Source organism: Emydura macquarii, unplaced genomic scaffold (genome assembly GCF_026122565.2).
Source record: "Emydura macquarii macquarii isolate MOO-44397 ecotype Brisbane River unplaced genomic scaffold, CSIRO-AGI_Emac_v2 contig_1644, whole genome shotgun sequence".
NCBI lineage: Eukaryota > Metazoa > Chordata > Testudines > Chelidae > Emydura > Emydura macquarii.
Genome location: NW_027131781.1, coordinates 6,807,232 through 6,823,655, shown reverse-complemented (window position 1 = coordinate 6,823,655; position 16,424 = coordinate 6,807,232). Strand labels below are relative to the sequence as shown.

The 16,424-nt window shown below is 36.2% G+C and overlaps 1 protein-coding gene across 2 annotated transcripts in view; it reads left to right on the top strand.

The window, feature by feature from the left end:
- The window catches only part of CLPX (caseinolytic mitochondrial matrix peptidase chaperone subunit X), a 36,336-nt gene that overhangs the window by 2,369 nt on the left and 17,543 nt on the right, over positions 1 to 16,424 (top strand). The window contains exons 2-7 of one of the 2 annotated variants that reach the window (XM_067555575.1): positions 3,823 to 3,983; positions 5,540 to 5,657; positions 11,893 to 12,047; positions 12,590 to 12,749; positions 14,356 to 14,397; positions 15,766 to 15,942. In XM_067555575.1, the coding sequence (XP_067411676.1) occupies positions 3,823 to 3,983; positions 5,540 to 5,657; positions 11,893 to 12,047; positions 12,590 to 12,749; positions 14,356 to 14,397; positions 15,766 to 15,942 (813 nt within the window). The remainder of the gene's footprint in view (positions 1 to 3,822; positions 3,984 to 5,539; positions 5,658 to 11,892; positions 12,048 to 12,589; positions 12,750 to 14,355; positions 14,398 to 15,765; positions 15,943 to 16,424) is intronic. The other variant, XM_067555576.1, reaches the window with a different exon arrangement.

Here is a 16,424-nt window from a genome sequence, read left to right as displayed (position 1 = left end):
AGTAAAAGATTTTTATTTTTCATGCAGTATATATTTGGATTTAGCAAAACATACTCTACCATGTATCAACAAGCTGTTCAATTTGAAGTTAATTCATTGATTAAAAATAATCAAAAGTTTCTTCAAAATTAATTTTTTCTATAAAGATGAAATAGGGGTGGGGGAAAGTTGATTCCCTCAGGGCTTTGATTAAAATATGCAGTGGAAGTAAACCAGGTATTTGACTGGAATGTGGAGTATTGCTGAAAAATTGTGCTTTGTGATTACTTACATTTTATGGAAATAGGTGCAGTAAAATTCTTCCTATTTTACTCTTTAGGTATATACTTAATAACCTTTTTCCACAATGACCAATTTTAAATTTTGCCAGATGGTTCTTCTGTATAATGAAAACCTCCACCCTGTCTAACACACTGGTTCTGGTGATGCCTAACCTTTCCTTCTTAACCTACTTACGCCCTCCTAAACCCAGCAGAGGTGAAAAGATAAGCCTGATGGTCAATCATGTAGGTGTCTTGTCAGACCAATAGGAGGGAACATATTAAAGGCAAGGGCACCTCAAAAAAATGCTCTGCCAGCACCTTACTCCTCCTTCTACTGGGTCGTGGGGAAACTGTTAACTAGAGTGTGTCAACTGCCATGGTATCGTGGCTAATACCACACAATAAATAATGTGAGCAGAATCCTTTTAAATTGATAGGTTGTTGTTGTATTTAAAGTACTGCTTGTCCAGGTTTGAGTAGCAAAACATCTAAATGTTAGTATTACCACTTAAATAGTGCCTTTCATCTTCAGAGTGTTGTACACATATTTTCTGAAAGGACACCAACTTCAAATTGTGTGTCTACTATGGCAAGTAGTCCCTAAGATTACAGGAATGGAAAGAACATAATTTTTTTTCAGTTTACCTTTTCCATTTGACAGCATTTTGTGTATAGCTAGTTTCATGATTTCCCCTAGATAGTCATTCAATTTTCTCTCTCATCACAGCAGGCAAGAGAGACATCTCAAATTGGTTGGGACTAAGGATCAAATAAAAAACAACAACTATTTTAAACTATTTTTAAAATTATATTTTGAGTGAAGTGTGTCCCTTTTAAAACATATATCTTAATTACTTTACTTGATTGAAGTATCTTACTAATAAACTAGTATATTTTTTAAAATCTGCAAATCTGATTTGATTAAATATCACTGGTTGTGACTTTGCAGTAGCAGATGTCAGCAGGTTTTTCTTTGACCATATGCATATCTGTGTGTAATATTCTTCCTTGTTGTCTGTCCTTGTATTAAAGTAGTATGGTGCCATTTTCAAAACCCTCCCCTCTCAACTGGCACCAAGAATTTAAGATGGAAATCCTAAGAATTTTTTAATTAAATTATTTAAGGTATATTCTCTTACTTAAATGTGTGCATTATGGGAATTATGTGTATATGTTGAGGGGGAAATTGATAGCCAGTGGAAAACCCAGAAGGTCAAATTTTGGAATAAAATTACATGTCTGTCTTTTATCAGGATTTTGTTAAAATAAGTTCAATTAAAATAGACTTAGATTTATGATTAACTATGATAGCGGTTTTAGAAGTGTCTGGAAATCGTTTTCTGTCTCTCATATTGCAAACCAACTCCACTTATTCTATCATCCATATCCTCTTTATTTGTGTGTCCCTTGTTCAGAATGATCTATTGAGATGATAAACTTTCTAGTGGATGAGCCTTCTTCCCAGGGTTCAGTCCTCCTTCACCTATTCCTGTCCAAATTTAGCTGAAATAAAAAAAAATTAGGATCTGACTATATACTGTTCTATCATTGCTGCTAAGTTGCATTTTTCTGTTAGGTCAGCCCTTAGAATTCCCCTCACATTGTTTACTAGGTATGTGTAGTAGCTCCCTAACATGGAAACCATATCTCAAATGTATCGTTGCTACTTGAATTTTGTACCATTTCTCATTTTAATTTATGTAAAAGATCCTAAAACTGTAGGAATAGTGTAGGTGGGTCATGCCCACCCAGTCGTGGAGTATTTTTCCAAGGCTATTGCAAGAGTACCAACAGTTTGGGTAGCCTAACGGATGAGTTTGTTCATGTTGGGAATAAACCATTTATAACTGTCAAAGTTAAAAATAGAATATCTAATTTAAAATTTGTACCCACTGTTTATAGAAGATAGCCATGCTGCCAAACATAACAGCACCCCTTCATTTCCCCCTCTAATAATTTGTTTTCTCAAATTTGACCTTCTGAACAATCCTGGAAACTGACTTATGGAAATGTTTACAAGTCAGTGTCAAGGATTCTGATTCAGCCAAATGAAGACCAGTGTGCTACACCACTAGGACACTTACATGATACATGTCATGATTAGGAGACACTTCAAAGGTCATTTCATTATTATCTCCTGTAGTTACCTCATTTCGTAATACATGTTAAAGGTTGCTCTTTTTTCATCCCGCTTGAGCTTTTTTGTAACTGGGAATAATTTCAGGCACTACTATAAGATAACCTCAATTACCTAAATGTTGCAAAAGACATTAAATCAATTTGGATTTTGGATTATCAAGAAGATCATTGATATGACAGATATTGAGGGGTGACATGATGCTCTTTTGGTAATTGAAGTTTGGATATTGAGAGCTGAACTGCAGTACTGTTTAACTTAATGTTACTAGCCACTATTGATAGTTTGGCCATGTTCTCGCTACAGGCTTCTGATGGCATAGCTATGGTGGTCAGAGGCGTGAAGAGGGCTGATCCCTGACAGACCTGCCTCGCTGTGCCAGCAAAGTCCCTAGTGTAGACACAGTTATACCTGCAAAACTGTGCTGCTGTTGTTATAGCTTGTATGGGTTATTCTTATGGATTGGTTTTTTTGGTTTTGTGTGGGGAGAGTGTTAGAATCAACTAAAGCAGTAAAAGTGCAGTTTTGCCAGTATAAGCGGTGTTAATATGAGGAATGTTTTGCTGGAATAAGATAATAGTATAGCTATAACAGCAAAGTGCTCCTAGTGTAAACATGGCCTTGATTAATCACTCTTCTGTTTATCAAAATCAGGCCTAGGCTGGGATGCCATCAGAATTAAAAGAGAGCAATTTTCTGTTGATATGCTCCCAAAAATTGCTAATGTACTTTTTTGTTCAGACTAGAGCTTTTGACAAACTTATGAAAAACATTAAATGATTTTGCTGTTGCTAAAGTGTTATGTGAGCGAATGTATAATAATATATTAAGTGGTTACTTTTGTATTATGATTACATTTTGGACACAGATCTACAGGGCTGATGTTAACTGAATACTACTGACTAGTTGTGTATCATATGTGAACTTTCTGCCGAATTGACCTGTTAACTTAATGGGAAATATAATATTCATCACTGTAAAGACCATTAGAAGTAGTGTTCTGTTGACTTCCTTAAATCAAAGGAAATTAAAGCTTGTATTCCTTCATCTTATGGTAGTTCTGCTTCTACTTCAAAAGGAACGGTCAAATCTTATTTTGAATTGTTCTGAAATGCTGGTGACCTTTGGATCAGAAGGAAAGTCACACATTCCTTCAAAGTCCTTCTCATTCCCATATAATAGGGCTGAGGAAGATGAGAAAAGGGGTTGTCAATACACGATATATTGACACTTCTGATGTCTTCTGATCAGTGGTAAAATGTTAGCTACAGTAGTTGTTATATCTTGTTCTCTCTTATACCATAAAGCAAACTAATAATAGATAATGTGGAGTATTTTCCCTGTTTTACACAAAGAGTTTGTTTGGATTGTGGGGAGTAAAATGTGTGCCCCACAGACTCACAGGATTTGTTTCATTTCCAGGTATTACTTGTGGTCGTACTTGTCTCGCTGTTTTAGGAAGAATTGGGACTTTTGAAACTCAGTCTCTCAGAAGGATTCCTTTTAGAGCTTTTTCAGAAACACCAGCATACTTTGCTTCGAAAGATGGAGCGAGCAAGGATGGCTCTGGCAATGGCAATAAGGTAGTCTGCATACACTACCTGTTGCTTAAAGGGATCTCTTAACCACATTCCTTTCTGAAATTTTTACCTACTGTTACAAGGCACTCTTCAGATTACTGTAACTGAAAAGATTAGAGGAAAAACATTTTAATTGTATGGTTTGTTTAGTGTCAAATGCACAAAAACTTTATATTCACTTTCCCCTGTTGTTTGGATCTTTCAAACAGCAAAAAGTAAGAGAAACATTTGTGAAAACATAGTGATGAAATATGGTATAAAACCACAAACATTTGCAGGGACTCGGATGGCAGTATCAGAAACTGTTTTAACACTTTTTAAAAAACTGACAATCTTATTTTGGTTTCTTTAAACCAAACATTTTATGGTTTCTAATTCTGTAATATGTTGCTGTGGAACTAAGGAAGAGTGCTTTGTGGAAAAGACTCATTTTAGTCTTATAATATGTTTAATTGCTATTTTGTTATGAACTTATTTTTAATCTTTGTTTTACCTCATCATTTCTCTTGTACCTGCAGTTAATAAGCAGATTCTTCAGGTGTATGATTATCTGATGGGTTACTCAGTAGTCAGCAAGTAGGGTTTTGGCAGGTGTATGGGGTACTTCAATAACTTTTCCTTATACTGATATTTCATAGGGTGTGAAGGACAAGCCAAAGGGCCTGGACAAATGTCTAGCTTCAGAAGCTCCTGTGTGGTATATGTATTTTTAAAGTAAATCTCTAGCTGTTATGGTTACAGAGGAAACCTTCAAAATGTGAAGAGTGCATAACCAGTGCAATGATGTCTATATGAGTTTGCAGAGAGCCTGAAACAATAGCTTTCAGATGTGGACTTCCTCTCTTATTTTAAAGAGTGCCAACTAAGATATTTTGTGTCAACATTGTTAGCTATTTCATTGCTTATAAAAGCATGTTAGAAGTATCTCCTCTTTTTTTTTAATCATTTCCCAGAATGTGGGATGTGCCTTGATGAACTAAACTAGCACAGAAGATCTATAAATTGAGATGTATAGGTCTTTAATAACACATGGTGAGATTGCAGGAGGGCACAACTAGTTTAATTTTACCAAATGGGGGCTCAGCTTCAAAAGTTTGGGAAACGCTGCCTTAAAGCTTAAGACCTAAATTTTCAAAAGGGGCTTGTGATTTTGGATGCTGTGATTTTTTGGAATGCTCATTTTGAGACCTTGGAAGGGTGTGTTTTTACAGATACCCAGAACATCCCTTCAACTTATCTCAGGTTGAACATTCAAAATCTCTAGCCACTTTTGAAAATGTAGACTTGTTCTGTCTCTTGTGATATGGTGCTTCTTCTGGCTTGTTGGTAGAAAAACATTCGCCTGCTTTAAGAATGAAATTTCAAACTCTGTTATTCTAGACGTTTGAAGTCTTTTTCATATACTGAAAATAGACCTGTTATTTAAAAAAAATTTTTAGCTGCCATTTTTTAATTTTTAACTTTTTTTCATTATATACAGTCGTATGTATAATGTAACAAATCTGAAATTCACTGTCTGGAACTAACAATTGAAATCTTATTTTATTGTTTATCATTAGAAATCTGTCAGTGAGGGAGGCAGTAAGAAATCAAGTTCTGGAAACTCGGGGAAAGGAGGAAACCAGCTGCGATGCCCAAAGTGTGGTGACCTATGCACACACGTAGAGACCTTTGTATGTAAGTGTCAACAAAGGATTGTGTTCAGAGGTATATGGATGATTCCCCATTTCTATAAAACATTGAAATGATTGCTAAACTGAAATTTTAACCATTCTGTTTAGATAGCTAAGTTTTATTCTGAATACTGAGAATTTCAAATATTTATGCCATGCATATAAATATCCTGCTATGCTGGTGTTAATCCAGAATAATTTTGCTGACATTGTAAATCAGGACTAATTGCATAAGTATAATCGGGAGCAGAATTTGGTCAACAGTATGCAGGGCAATATTGTGAACAATGTAAGCTTATCTTAACTATTATTTTGTATCTTAGTGGAAGAGACATTATGTAGACAAATTATTTCAGCTCCTGACTTGCTTTCTAATGAGCATGTGCCTGATTTATGACTTTTGTTTATTTAGCAATAAAACTTTTTTCTTGAGCAATAGGAAGAGTAGGATGAACTGCTGATCCACTAAGAGAATCACCACATTTTAGAATATAATAGAAGAAATATATGTTTTGGACTTCGTAGGGCAGAATAAGACCCATAGTGTATTCAAGAGTGGTTGAGTTATTAATGAATGGAAAACTTTGAATGACAATGAAAAACTTAGATTTTGTTCTTTTTAATTTTCATTCAAAAATCAAATGCCAGACCACCACTGTTGATAAACCTTAGTTCTGAAGTGCAGCGTTCACCTTGCTTGGACACTTGTTATACTGTACAGCAATAATTTTAATACACAAAGTTTAAAATATTTAGAATGAACTCTTTTAAACAAAATATTAAAGGGGTTGTAGCACTCCAGGGCTATTGAATGGATGAGCAGTGAGAAGAGGAATATAACTATAGGACTAAAAGTGGTCATACTGAAAACATTTTGGACAGATAAGCTGAGGCAGTAGTCCAGAGCAGCGTGAATCCCATGCCCTAGGGTCTACTAGAGAAGGCACAATCTCCTGCTTACTTAAGAAGTGAGAGAGATCTCTAAAAATTGCGTTGTCGGGGCACAAATATTCATCAGCTTGTTTTGATGAGACTTCAGGATGAGGTCTCAAGAATAGCCAGAGCTATGTTGGAAAGGGTTTCAAAACAAAGGCAATTTAAAGTCACTATAAAGAATGCAGGGCAGATGTAATATCACAGTTACTTAAATGAACAAGCAGATTTCTGATGCTTTGTTCTGAACAAGCTACAAACAGAGAAGCGTTGGTGGGAGGGAATTGCAGTAATCCAACCATCTCCAAGGACAGGTCTTGCTGTTGCAAGATATCCCAAGATAAATAAAGGATCAGCCTGAAAAAGAGACTGGTTTTCAGAAGTATTCAGCTCCCGCAGCTCCTGTTGATTTCAGTTAAAAAAAAATGTAGGTGCTCAGAATTTCTGAAAATCTGGCCCTAATTTCACAGTTGGAATAAAGATTTCATATCCTGTTCATGGCATGGGACTTTCCACAGGAAGAGTGTGGTTGAAAGTGAGGAAAAGATTCTTAATGTGACTCACCGTCTTCAATAGAGACCCAGTTGTAAACAGGGAATCAAGAAACTGACAGTGTCAAAATGACTATCTCTACCTATATTGCCCCTAAGACTAGGGTTGATGAGGTCCTTTACGTGCATCCAGTTAGAAACCTCATCCAAGAACTGCTCGAGAGCAGAGATCAAACTTGTGTGGTTCATGGGTAACAGATACACTTAGATATCATCAGTGTCACAAAGCTACTTTAATCTGTGTTTAGAAATGATCTTGCCAAGAAGTTCATACTCTTACGGTGTGGGAGATAAGTATAATTTCAATTTAAAAAGAAGGCCGGAGCTGGATTGGAACCTAACCAGGATGTCATGGGATATTTAGGACTAAAAATAATTACTTTTCCTTAAAAGCAGGATTGGGGCTGATGGAAGTTTGAAAGCACTTAAGCGGCAAGGTACAGTGAGAGGATGGCCTCTTTTGGGGAGTTGGTTATTCCTAATTTCGCAACACCTTGAAATGTTGGGATTTAAAGAGTTTTTAAAAAAGTCCTTTATTGATGATAAAATGCAGCATTGCAACAAATAAGAGTGGAACCAACTCTTTTCTTTTGTTTAGGGCTTGTTAGAGAGACAGAACAGCGGGAGAGCTATCATTGGATTCCTAGTAACTCTGAACTTAAAAAAAATCTGTGGTAGCTGCTGTAACTTTTCAGATGTTCCTTTAAGGCTTACATCAAAATTTCTTCCTGAATTCATTGGACTCCTTACATCTTTTTTTCAGTTCTCATTCAAGCTGTTAATTTGAGTACATTTTTTCCCTAACTAAATTTGTTTTTGTGTTTAATCACCCTACTTTTTTTCTTTTCTGGGTTTATTTGCTCTACTGAATGCAGAATAGCTGTGGGGAAGGAAGCTGAGTTCTAATCCTCCTTGAACTATCAAAATTCCCATTCAAGTTCCATTCCCAGAGCTATTAATTGGTGGTTGTATTCTATGAAACAGGCTGGAGCGCCACTAGCTTAAAAAGACAAAACAAACCTGTTACTTTGACTTGTAAATCTGCAGGGCTTTAATTACATATTTACAGACTAAGGAAAACACACATTTGTCCAGCATGTGCCCTGCACTTTAAAAACATTTTCAACATCAAATTAACTCTGTACTCATCTTGAGAGGATTAGCAGAAGTGAAATACTGAAATAGAATTGAATCAGAGAGCTTCTTTATTCATGAATCAAGTTGCAAAGAGCCATTGAGTACTAGAGTGACACCTTGACATTCCATTGCAGATTGTTTGTAATGTGCTTTTTCATCACATATTGCTGCAAACCTGATACAATGGTTTTGTGATTCTTTACTATTCCAACACACTCATCTTCTTTCCTGTCTCTCTGGAGATATTAAAGGGATATTGGTGGTTCTGACTCATTTGCTCAACACTCCTTGTATCTGACCTTAGGCATCAGGCTGCATAGGGAAGAGTCCTGTAATCAGCTCAGTGAGATAAAATTCATGCCTGAGACATGAAGTCCAAACCCACCTGTACCTTTTGAGCTTGAGTATTGTTGATTCAAGAACTCTTAAACAGGCATTCTTTTTGTCTTCATCTCATTCTGCCAGGATGAACTCCCTGCCCTTCCTGTCCTCCAGAGCAGGATTTTCCAGTCATGTTGTTTAAACCTGTTAGGAAATTAGTGGTTTTCCTGCCCTTTTTTCCTTGACATCATGCTCCCTTAGAGTAATTGCCAGGTAGTATCTATCTCCACCCAAGAGTGTAGATTCAAGCATTTTAAAAAATACTGTTGCATCAAGTTTCTGCATACATCATGTGGCAAGGCTCTGCTGTGGAGTGGTACGGCCTACACTGTAGCACTATAAATACTGGCTCAGCAAATACCTTTGTAATGTGCTCCCTCCATTATGCCGTGGGAGCCAAGTCAACAGCTAAGCTTAACTTCCTTTTCATTACTTGGTGTTGTATCATAAACATTTGCAGACCTCCTCATGCCAGTGAAGTTATTTGAAATTGGAATGGTTTCACAGACGTTTGGGTGTACTTGTAATACAGCATTATTGCTGGCTCTGAAGATCTGCACGGCTTTTTATGCCTCCTCTGTCATGGGGAAATGGCCAAGGGCTGGGTGGGTGAGGTTCTGTGGCCTACAATATGCAGATCAGACTAGATGACCATGATGGTCCCTTCTGACCTTATAAAGTCTGAGTCTAAAAAGTCTGACCTTCTTTGAAGCTGGTGATGTAAAATGTTCTGCCAGTTGCCATTGGCACTACCATTTCAGAGTCGAAATAAAAAGGTTTGAAGTTTACATTTACAGAATTTGTGAGGCATCACGAGTGTACTGCAACAAAAAGAAAATGCCTCACAGTTTCCGAGTGGTTCTGGTTTCTTCTTATTTGAAGGTGAGCATTGCTGTGGAAACTAAGTGATCTTATTTTCCTTTGTCACTGCAGTTGGAGGTAGCATGAACTAGTGTTCAGAGCATGAAACTGATAGTGAGACGACCTTGGTGCTGATCCGAGTTCTGCCACTGAGTTGCTCTGACCTCAGGGAAAATAGGGAAAATCACCATTGTGCCACATCTGTAACATGGGGGATATAGCTACCTCAGAGTGGTGTTGGGAGACTTAATGTTTGTAACGCACTTTGAGATCTTCCAATGAAAGCTGCTGTAAAAGTGCAAAATATTATGTCTCACTTTTTTCTTCCATACTTGAGTGACTACTCGGTGGTACTAGTGTTGAGTGTTAGCATCCTGTGAGGGAGGAGAATGCTCCCATGGTACTAGTAGTCAGTAAGGATGTCAGGAATGTTTTGCGCTTGTGTGGTTGCACACAGGGCCCCCACATGGTGGGGGGTACATTTTACTGTGGCCCTGGTGGACCCGGCCCAGGCTGCAACCCCCATGAGTATGTGTGTGGGAGGGGGCCCGTGTTACAAGTTTGTACTGGGGCCGAAAAAGTTATGCTTGGGCCCTTGTTGCACACCCTGTCCCTGTGATATTGGCAGTCAATAGTACTATCATAGGAGGGTTTCTTACAAGTGAGTGACCTTGCACTGTTCCACTTCCAAACACCACCACACTGCCCTCCTTCCTCCCCCACCCCCCAAATGATACCAGCATTTCATGCTGCTACCACTGGAGTGTTCCATCTGCTTTGTTCACTTTGCTTGAAGGAATAGGATTAAGGGCAGCGGGTTTCCTCAGCGCAGCAGCACTTTGGTAATCTATTAAAGCTAAAAGATTTGTAAATTTTTAATCTAATTTTATTTGTAGAGCTACAAAATGTTAGAGTGTATGTATCTTATTTGTAGAATGAGCTTCTCCTGGCATCTGCTCCAAGGCAGGCCATGAGCACAATGTAAAAACATGGTTTGCTTCTTGCCATAGCTCAGCAATAAAATTACCTAGATGTGTAATCTGTTTTCTAAAAGCCTTTTTAAAAGTTCCAACGATTGTTATGGAGTTCTTCTTGTGGTCATTTGTTGAAGCAGGTCATGCTGCACTTATTTGGTGCACTTAGAGGACATTCGAGCGCTGGAGCAGGAACTGAACACTTATATTGGATTATGGTTTTGTTCTTTGAAATCATTGAGAACAGGTGCTGTTTTCTTCTATTTTCTGAAACAGACAATAGCTTTAATAGTTCCAGTCCACCAGTTGTTATAAAGTATTTCTGAATCTGATTCTTTGTCTTCCTTTGAAGTCTGAGTTGCTGCTGTCCTAAGAATTGATTCCCAAAGGCAGCAAAATGTTTTTCTTTAAACAAAAATCTATTATTTCTTCTTGAGGTTTTTTACTATGCCATCTCAAAAAAAATCTAGAGCACTATTAGTTAATTTCTGAAGTGATAACCAAAATGTTGCTCACTAGACAAGGAAAGTCATAGTATACTTGACGTTTTCCTCAGTGTTTTGCCTTTTCTGCTAAGTGTAAATGCTTGTATATTCTAATTGTGTTAATTGGAAATTGTCGTTACTGATTTAATATTTGGATTGACAGCATTCAATATAGTGCCATATTAAACTAGAAGAAACTGAAATACCAGTTACATATAGATTCTGTTCAAAATTGGTTAGAAATTGGTTTACAGCAAGCAGAGTTTTGTATAGTGTGTTGTTTTATGGGAAATCTCCAGACCTCAACACCCTCTTTCACAATAGCCTGATTAATTTCATGCAGGGGAACACACATAAAGGGAGCAGTGTTATAGGCCAGGCCAATAGTTGTTGCCTCTCCCTGTATATTGTGGATCTAGCCTGTTCAGAACCGAATTATGTGCCTTCCCCTGTGTATACAGGATTACCGAGCTCTCTGTGTATTTTATGCTCCCTCCACATGATTCAAGTAGCATGAAAGGTGTTGCCGCACAATTTCATCCTTAGAATACAGTTGTTAATAAAGAGCACCAAACCAGAAGTAGCTACTTGACTTCTTTTCCTAGATCTGTCACTGTCTTTCTTTCAGATCTTGACCAGCTTGCTTTATGTCTCTGTATGAATTTCACCATCTGTTAAATGCTTTGTAAAGCTTTTGTGGTGAACAGATGAAAAATGCTAGGTAAATGAAAAGTATTTAATAACTTTGTCTCTTGATTTGGCGTTATCCCAACCTAAAATATACCTTGGAGGCAGAGGAGGGAGTTAACATAATGTTTGTTAGTACAGGTGCTTAAGTTCTGTGTAGCATGAAACTAGAATGTTTAGATAACATTAATTCAACTGTTTCTCATCACTTCATTTTACTTTTTTTGCAGCTTCCACCCGTTTTGTGAAGTGTGAAAAATGTCACCATTTTTTTGTTGTGCTGTCAGAGACAGACTCAAAGAAGAGCATCATTAAAGAGCCTGAATCAGCAGCAGAAGCTGTGAAATTGGCATTCCAACAAAAGCCACCTCCTCCACCGAAAAAAGTATGGTTCTTAATTTCACTCCAGTTTACTTATCTGCATTATAGCATATTGGAATGTATTAATTTTAAAAATCTTTATGAAAGTTTAAAGTTCAATTGGGACATCAACCCAAAAAAATGATTAAACATTTACTATTTGTATTCTACAGGACACAGCGAAGTATTGTTGAAGGAAATATTGTTACAATTTCATGATCTTTTGTTGTATTTTTTTGTTGGATGTTTAATGCTAATTTCTATAACCTTTATTAGTTTATATCACAGACCATGAAACCAAATTTAAAAATCAGGTCTGTTTAGATCAATTAGCATAGCCTCCATTTATGTTCCATGCATATTGTGCTCCAAAGCTTTGGAGTTCACTCCTTTTATGTATTAGAATTTCAGATTTTGATGTCTCTTAAACTCAGGTTTTGTTTGATTTTCAGATATGTGTAGTCTGTGTTAATTTTGTACCTGTGGCACCTTGTAATGCTTTTATGGTGCATGGGTGGCTTAGAAATGTAATTAAGTTACTTTTATTAAGTTAGTTTTATTTTTCAGATTTACAACTACCTCGACAAGTATGTTGTTGGTCAGTCTTTTGCCAAGAAAGTGCTTTCAGTCGCTGTGTATAATCATTACAAAAGAATTTATAACAATATCCCAGCTAATCTGAGACAGCAAGCAGAAGTTGAAAAGCAAACTTCTTTAACGCCTAGAGGTTTGTATAGTGTTTCATATTCTTCTGATTATGAAGTATATTCTCTGTGGTCTTTTCTCCTATACTCATGCAAAATTGTCATATATGGTCCTATAAAAATGCAAGCAGCCATTGTGCGTGTAAAACTTCAGATGAATTCAGTGGTGTGTGATACCTGCATGAAGAATATATTATTGGCTCCTTATATGATTTAATTGGGTAGTGTAGACCTAAATGTTAGGTAAAAGCAAACATTTTCAAAAATTTACATTAATATGAATGCCCCCATTAATATATTTCAGTAAAAAGATTTTTTCTTAGATTTAAATCTTCTGAAATGTTTGCAACTACTTTTCATACATTGCAACATTGTTAGTGCATGAGAACCAACAAGCAAAGTGAATTCTTTGTTTGACAAGTTGTGATGTGCAAGAAGTAAAGATGTAGTACAAATGGTGAAAAGTAAACTAACTTTTAACATTAGTTAATTGAAAGTAATTTTAAATTTTCTTGTGTTCTTTGTTAAAAAGATTTTTAGATCCATAGTATTACCTTTACACTTTGACTAGATGTAAATTTTATAACTATTTTTTGAATAAGCCATAAAGTTTTATGGCATCGTGGGCATTTTCTAGCTTATTTAAATATTTAGCATCTGTTGGTGGCACACTTTCAGATGAATCTGATATTACTTTATAAAGTGAGCCTATTAAAATTTTCTTTTTGATCTGCTTTATTACTTGAGCAACTGATTTATGTTAAGATGCAAGCAACACCTAAGAGGGGTTAAGATAGAAATTGTATTCTATGTAGTTATAACCTGATGAATAATTAACTACATATTTTTGCTCCTATGTCAACAAGCTGTTGATCAGCTTAATATTGTTAAATATCCAACAAGTTCATACAAGGTTACTTGTTGGCAGTACTTTAGTCGCACAATAGTTATGCAATAGTATCAGTTTACTTTATTTTTAGAAGTAAGATTAAACTGATAACTGACTCAAGGCTCAGTTTTATTTATAAAGTGTCATTCTAAGTGTCAAATCTAAGCTTTAGTATGCTAAGTACATACAAAAATGATGTTTTAATGTTCATACTGTTTGCATTTTATCTTATAACTGTTTCTAATTTCTAATTGCATTATTTATATGCATTGCAGTTGTGACTATAATGGTCTAAGCACAGTTAAGGATTACGTTGTGCTAGATACTATACAAACACAGAACAGAGACATTTCCTGCCCCAGTGATGAAAATTAACAATTATAATTCATAGTCTTTTTAAATATGTAGAATAATCTTATATCGAAGTATTACAATGCTAGTTTAAGATAAATTTTAAAAATCCAGATTAAATAGGGTCTGATCTGTTACTAAGTGCCTTGTATTTTAAGATTTTGAAGTATACACAGCAAATTTATTGTAATCAAGAGGAAGTATGCAGTCATTTTTAGAAGACTAACTAGTCTTGAATGGGGACTATTCTTAGAGCTGACAGACACAAAAACTAACATGGGGATTTCTTGTTAGTTATACATTAATTACACCTTGAAATGTATGCAGAAGAGGGCAAGAGGTGGAGCAAATATAATTTTTTTTATATTACTGTTTTCATCCTCTCTTAGAATTAGAAATAAGAAGACGGGAGGATGAGTACAGATTTACAAGTAAGTGAACTCTCCTCATGTCCTCCTCTGCAATATCTGCCCTTAGAAATGACCATTAGAACAGGGTTTAGTGGTGGCTCAGTAGAAATTATAGGCCAAATCCTGCTTCCTTTTATTCAGACAAGTAGTCCATTGACATCAGTGAGCATTTGTGAACAGGATTTGACCGTGTGTATAAATCTATGTGGAGGGGAGGTAAAATGTTAACCCACAAGTTTCTAAATAAGCATTTGTATGAAGAATTAACCTTGATAAAGAGAGTGAAAGTTTAGACTTGTTGACTCAGTTTGAGATATTTGCAGTGTATACTGTCCATGAATATCTATATGATACCAACTCTCTGAGGCAAAGAGAAATGTGAATCACTGCCTAGTAGGTAATGCCTCATTTCAAGTTTTGTATAGCATTAATCATGCAATGTTATATTTGCTACAATGTGATTGTACTCTGAAAGTTGACTTTTAAAATGGCATTGTGCAGTTCCATGGTCACATTTGCTCAGCTCACATGTGAAGTTTTTTTTCTAACTGCAAGCTGACTTTCAAACCAGGTTCTTTCTAGCTCATGCACCATCCATCATCAGTGATAAGGCTTCTGCAGACCAATTTATAATCCCAGTTACACCTGTTCAACTCCATTTTCTTTAAATTACAACATTCTGTCTTGCAATTGGAACTAGTTAAAATTCTTTTGACGGATGAAAAGGAATAGAATTCAGCTCACTCTCCCGTATCTCTTTTGGCACTTCAGTACTAATGAATAAAAAAAAGTTTAAAAAATAAAAATGTTAATTGATCACTAAACACTCACAGGTCACAAATCCGTGTTAGGAGGAGTTATTTTTGTATAGTCACTTTTCAGAGTAGAACAGTACATTGTTTTTGTGTATATTAGTAGTTTGCCTGTTTTATATGTTCTTATACTTTGCCACGCATTATGGTATCTAAGTGCCTTTTGTGCACGTGTGTGTGTGCATATGTGCAGAAAAAATACTTGGTGACCTCCTTTGTGTGTGGAGTGGGAATTTTGCATGCACTTGTTTTTTAATATATCAAAAAACGTTTTACATAAGCCACTATACAATTTCTGTTTCTGGAATATCTTTTCAAATATTTGAAAATGTGTTTGTGGAAACACATGTAAATACAGTTCCTCTTTTTTGATGATTATGCTAACTGTGTTTGTTGCAATCCTGTCTGTAGATTGCAGTATTTTCTTAGATAGGATAACTAGTTAACAGAACAAAACACTGACAGATTACAAGGACTGTCAGTTTAAAATTTTAATTATGTGCTCTACAGTCATGTCAGACCCTGCCAGTTCAAATTAAACCTGATTCTCAAACAGTGCTTCTATTGTTAATTTCAGAACTTCTGCAGATTGCTGGAATAAGTCCTCATGGTAATGCTCTAGGAGCATCAATGCAGCAGCAAGTGAACCAGCAGATGCCTCAGGAGAAACGAGGAGGCGAAGTACTAGATTCAACCCATGATGACATAAAACTTGAAAAAAGTAATATTTTGCTGCTTGGACCAACTGGGTCAGGTATGTAACTTAACACTTCTGTAGATTTGTGTACTTTGGGAACAGATAAGATAAAATATTTTTTTTTATGTTACCAGTTGTGTGAATAAAAGCATAGCATAGAATCATAGAAATGTAGGACTGAAAGGGACTTTGATAGGTCATCTAGTCCACTACCCTGGACTGAGGTGGGACTTTCTAGAGGATCCTTGACGGGTATTTGTCTAACCTGTTCTGAAAATGCTCCAATGGTGGAGTTTCCACAACCTCCTGAGGTAGTTTGTTCCAGTGCTTAACCACCGTTACAGTGAGGGAGTTTTTCTTAATGTCCAACGTAAATCTTCCTTGCTGTAATTTAAGACCATTTCCTCTTATCCTGTCCTCAGTGGATAGGGAGAACAATTTTTCACCCTCCTCTTTATAACAACCTTTTACATACTTGAAGATTATCATGTCTCCCCTCCCCCATTCTTCTCTTTCGCACTAAACAAATGCAATTTTTT